At 35.1% G+C, this 6000-nt stretch overlaps 1 protein-coding gene across 1 annotated transcript; it reads left to right on the top strand.

The window, feature by feature from the left end:
- The first annotated feature begins 668 nt into the window (after positions 1–668).
- On the top strand, positions 669–5373 carry nrgna (neurogranin (protein kinase C substrate, RC3) a). The gene is made up of 3 exons (XM_026212421.1): positions 669–828; positions 3671–3817; positions 4889–5373. Exons 1-3 carry the CDS (start codon positions 814–816, stop codon positions 4907–4909), a joined length of 183 nt encoding a protein of 60 aa, XP_026068206.1. The 5' UTR covers positions 669–813; the 3' UTR covers positions 4910–5373.
- The last annotated feature ends 627 nt before the right edge of the window (positions 5374–6000 follow it).

Below are 6000 nucleotides of genomic sequence, written 5' to 3'. Positions count from 1 at the left end.
TTTCCCAATTTAATTTGCTCTTTTTATTTAGAATGTGTCATATTTGTTACATTTTTTAAATTAAAATTAAATAGCATGGAGGTTGATGATTAAGGATAGCATAATAATGATTTTTAAGCAAATTTGATTGCCACAATACATATATGCACATCTTATGAAATATCCATCCTAAATAGATTTTAGTTTTTTTTTGTTTTGTTTTTTTTTCAATCCATCTGATTGTGGTATATGTTGATACGTCATACGTTGTTTATTTACAAGGTTTAGGCATGTTAGCAATGTAAACTGTAGATTACTATATGTATAAGATTTGAAGATGAATTGAGTTATGGACATTATGAAAACAAAATATGTTAAATGCAATAGGCTTTCAGCCACGCCTGGCGAGCAAAATAAACTGGCACAAATCTGATTAAATAAACTTATACCGATTGCGTGTTGACAAACGGTTAAAACTTTTGTAAGTGTTGCAAATAATAATGATAATAATAATAATAATATTCGATAATAATAATAAAAATCGAATGTACTTAAACAATATGCAATCGTTAATAATCCGTAGGGAAGTCCATATGAAGAAAACCGTGTGATAAGCGTTCGCCTGTGATGTGGAGTGTGTCGCGCACTCTGATTGGTCCATTCATCTGAAGCGCACATCATCTACAGACAGGCAGAGCGCCTTCAGACAGAGCGCTCAACACACTGAAAGAGAGAGAGAGAGAGAGAGAGAGGCAACAGCTTTACCGATATATTCTTCAAAGTTTTACTGGACAAAAAATCTTAAACTTCACAAACCTTTCATCTCAAATAGCCATGGATTGTCGAAACGTAAGTGAATTCCGTGTTTATGTTTGTACAGTTTCAAAGAGAAACTTATGAATTATGCAGATTTGTGATGTTATATTACAGTGTTTGCGATATTCTAGACATTTTCAAAAGGTTTGTTGTTTAAAAAATATCATCAATTTCTGATTTCTAAACATTTAAGGTAAAACTGAATGTTAGGCTATAGGATATAATCTAGCAAGAATAATAATTTAGTTGAGTTAAGATTTTAGGATTTACGGGACTAATGGACACCAATTACATTAAAATATTAAACTTACAAATTAATTAAAAATTGAGAGAGAATCTGCATTATGATTACAGAGGCAGATTAATCAACTAAAAACAACAAGAGGATTTAAGAGAACCTGCTTTATTCAATTGTATCAATGTCTTGACCGAGTAATCACACGTACCTTGCACATGATATTTGTTGAATATTAAAACTTTTACTGTTCTTGGAAACAATGATTGTCTTTTTTTTTTCATGTTTTGTTTCCAATATGGTTATATTAACAGTACAGAGAATGACATTTGGTAGTGTTAATTCTCAGAGAAATATTTCTCCATAGACTTGTTACTGTGTGAAAGGGCTGAAATACCTTAAAGGAAATGTGCTGTGTATGCAGTTGTGTGTGGTGTTAAGGGTACTGGTTTGACAGCTGGTCTTGTGCATTCATAAGTGCTGATTTTCAGAAGTGACATGTCTGTGTCTAAAAAATAACACTTGGATGCTTGATCAGTTTATCACAGCTCACATACAAGCTTTTTTCCACATTACATATTGATGAAAATGATTAAATAAACTAGAGATGTTAACTAAGGCTGTAGATAAACTAAACCTGTGACTGTGGTTAATGTCAAGTTGGCAAAACTGTGTATTCCTAATTGTTTTAACCTCTCTGTACAGCAGGACGACAAGCAGTTGGTTGATTATACAAATCATCCATTGCGTGGGCTTGGAGTTGTGTGTTTGTGGGAGGGTTCAGAACTTTCTAGAAACAGCAATTATCTGTGTATAATTTGAAGATGTGGCTTTGACTGATGAGACAGATGGTCATTTGCATGTTCCAGAGTGATGGGAGAGCTTTCTGATGAGACATACAAGTAAAGTTCACACAAGATGTTCCTTGAATGATGATTGGTCTCAGGATCAGTTCCCGTCATGCTGGTGAAAGCTCTGTTGCTGGGAACATTCTCAGATCTTTGATGTTGGATGCAAATCTAAGCATGTAGGTAAAATGTCAATGGGTTTTTTGACACACTTGTTTTGTAATAGATCAATGTTTATCCCTGCATAACAGTGCAGAAACCTCAGAGGAGTGTCACTGTTAGCTTGCGAAGCTCCGAATGCTTTCAGCTTCAGTCCCTTGAATGCAACGCACCCCCAGCAGGCAGGAAAAATTAGTCGAGCTGCTACCCGAAACACGAGGCTCGCTAGGGACCGCTGACAGCTTGGATCCCACTGGATGAGGAGAAGAAAAGAATCAAAGAAATCAAACAAAAAGAATGTGCACTCCCCTACACATAATCATTTGCCTTTGAGATACCGTGTATTGTAATGATTTTAATTCTCAGAGAAGAGAAACTATTTTAGTGGGAGAAACTTAAAAGTTAATGTAACAGTATCACCAAGGAAATAGGTCACCAAATTAAGAAAATTCTGTCATCATTTACTCACCATCATCATGTCATTGCAAACATAAAGATATTTTAAAGATTGTTGGTAACCAAAACATTTTATAACATTTCATGAAATAAATTATTTTTTACGTTCCACAGAAGAACGAAAGGTGTGGAATGACATGAGGGTGAATAAATGAGGATAGAATTTTTATTTTTATTTTTTTATCCCTCGAATGATAGAGAGTTTTATTTGTACCAGTTTACACCTGCTGGATGTTTTCATCAAAATGAAGCAGTAATATGATCAGAAATAGCAAAAGATTAAATTCTAAAAGGAATCATATGGTAATGTGAATGCTGGAAAGTTCACACATCCAAAAAGTTATATGATTCGGCATAAAAACACATTTACCAATATCTAAACCTAAACCCTGTGCACGGTTGCTCCCAAAGGAATTTTCTAATGGGCCTTTCACCAAAAACTGGGCTGGTACCTTTCTTAATTCCTTTGGGAGTAACAGAGTGCCGACTTTAGGTTTTGACATGACTGTAACAATACTTTACCACTGGCCACTCCAACATTCCACTACAGTCTTTAGAAGAACCAACATACTGTAATGGCAATTTCATAACTATTTATTTTAGTAAATTGGTGGCTAATTCATTCATACAATTTTTGTATGATCTTTTAACACCCCACTAGCAGTTAGGTTTAGAGGTGGGAAGGTTTATCCTTAATTGTTTTATTTATTATTATTTCTTCTAAAACTCATATGTTTCCGTACAAATCAAGTCGAACAAATCTACATCGTAGTATAGTTACATTTTCTAATGAGATCAGTTGAAAAAGACCTCTGAAGACACCTTCTGAAGGTACTTCAAATATCATATGGTGCATTCAAGATCAATTTATAATTCCAGTATATATTTATAACCTTCCTCAAAGCCTTTCCATTGCGACAGGGTTAAAGAGGAACCATGGACAATCTTTGGAGTTCTTGCGGGAACTTACAGGGTTCCTTTTTGTAAGTTCCTCAAACAAGTTCTGCAGTCTGTAATCATTTTACACTTGGTGTTCTTGATACAGATTGGTCTCATGTGGTATTACAGTGTGAAAGTTTGTTGACACTTCAGTGTAGATCTTGACGGGGAACTGTAACTGTCCTTCTGCCATGCAGTCATAGCTAAAATGGCTGATTGTGTTTTATCTGAACTGCAGGAGGGATGCACTCAGCCGCAAGATGAAGACATCATGGACATTCCCCTTGATGACCCAGCTGCAAACAAGGCTGCTGCTAAGATTCAAGCTGGTTTTCGAGGTCACATGACCAGGAAGAAAATGAAGGATGACAAGCCTAGAGACGAGGTTAGAAGCATGGGCACTACATCAAAAAACATTTTCCAAAGGACAAAAAAAAAAAAAAACCGAGTTGCAAAGAAATTAACTTCAATTATTTCATATAAATATTTTGATTTATATAGGTTAGATTCACATTTGTGAAGTACACATATTCTTAAATCAATAATAAAAATTATTAATGATATGTCTGCTCTGTGTTATAGTTGTAATAAGTGGTTACGCATTCATTTTCAGTAACACAGTTGCCCATCATTGTTTTTTTTTTTGTTTGTTTTTTTATAGCACATTATATCAAGACATTTTTATGTGTAGAACCACATCTTTCCACCGCTGATATTACTTAGAAACAGCACAAGGTGTATAACTAGTTAAAAAGAGAGAAATACAACTCTGTGTTTAAATCATTAGTGAATTTGTTTTAATCCATCAGCCAGTTGTGTAAGTCATTTTCCAGTTAGTTGAATGTGTGTGTGTGTGTGTGTGTGTGTGTGTGTGTGTGTGTGTGTGTGTGTGTGTGTGTGTGTGTGTGTGTGTGTGTGTGTGTGTGTGTGCGTGTGTGTGTGTGTGTGATTTGTTTTTGTTTTTTTTGTTTTTTTTTCACACTCCTGGGGAAATTAAGGCTGAAATTGAAATCCTAATCAATGTTAGATTATATTGTAATCCATCTTGTATAGAAATAACAATAACCATTAAAGCCATAAAGGTTCTTTGGAACTATTGTTATCACAAACTCTACACAATCGTTTCTGTCAGGAATCAGATTTTTCCCAGCAGACGTCAGTATGGTTAAAATGGTATCCTAGCAATACCGCCTTAATTGCTTGTTGCTAAGCAATACTACAGATGGTACCCAGTTAATGTCATGTGAGTACCCTTCTTAGTCGTATTCTCCTATGCATGGTAATGCTTTAGAAGAAACAAATTTTGATGAAATGCCTTTTGACAAATTTCTTGGTTTGAATGCAACAGGTCTTTTTCATGCATAGGAACATGAGACGGTCATTTGTAAATGCCAGCATTTCATAAGCATCTTTCAGGAGTATTGTGCAAAACAAAAACATGTGTCATCTGTTTCAGAAACAACGAGAGCAGAAGTAGCTAAGAGGACCCCCTTCACCACCACCCGATAGCACATCACTGCAATAACCAGAGCTCTTTTGTTTAAAAAGAACCCTTCAGTGTATGATATGAAAGCATCGACATTCAAACTACATGCAGAGTTTGCCACCTGACTAACAGACTCTCTCACAATTTCTTCTTCTTCCTTTAGTATTTGAGTGTCTGTTTCTGACTTGAAACAGGTTCACAGCATGAAATTATAAATTCGATTCGTTTTGTGATCTGTCCGCTTTCAAATCTGAAGCATTTTTCCTTGTTGCTTCAAGCAAGGCAAGCCAAATACTCTGTCTGGAGATTTGTTGATTTGTTTGAAGTTGTGCTTTACTTCTTTGGCTGTACTGAATCTTACAATATACAAGTATGCATTTACTAAAAGCCAATGTTTTTCTAGCATACATTTTGTTATTGTCTGTTTAATAAAGCAAATTGAGTTCCTCACATAAGCTTTCTGTGTTCATTGGATCTGTTACTATTGGAATTTTTGTGTTGATGATAATATATATGTTAATTACTGTTCAGATATTTTTTTAATTACTCAAAAAAATGTGTTTTACATGACAAATATATGCAAGCTGTGTGATGCACTGAGAATATTGTTCGTATTTCCAGACAGTGTATGTCAGATCCATGGGATTCAGTGAAGTATTCCCACAGCTTAATCAATCTTTTAAACGGTGAGACTGTATCCTTCAAATAGCACAGATGCTCATTAAAAATGGATTTGCTCAAATGGACTCCTTGCATGCTGCCCTGCCTGTGTAAATGTTGTTTTGTGCATTTGTGTTTCTGTTCCTGTCTATTTGTATCAGATCATCTTCCGGTAAAATACATTTTTACCTCGTGTTCTTGTAGCTCAACTAGTAGAGCATGGCATTAGCGGTGCCGAGGTCGCATACTGATAAAATGTATAGGGCAGATGTGCTGTAAGTCACTTAGGATAAAAGCATCTGCAAAATGCATACAGATAAATGTAATGTAAATGTCACTGGACTGCATTCTTGAACTTATTGCTCAGGATTTTAAATGAGGTCTGTAATACCTGTAGAAAGCTCTGTTAGTAGTCCCATTAA

Source organism: Carassius auratus, chromosome 30 (genome assembly GCF_003368295.1).
Source record: "Carassius auratus strain Wakin chromosome 30, ASM336829v1, whole genome shotgun sequence".
NCBI lineage: Eukaryota > Metazoa > Chordata > Actinopteri > Cypriniformes > Cyprinidae > Carassius > Carassius auratus.
The sequence above is the reverse complement of the archived record's forward strand: the minus strand, read 5'-3'. Positions and strand labels throughout refer to the sequence as shown.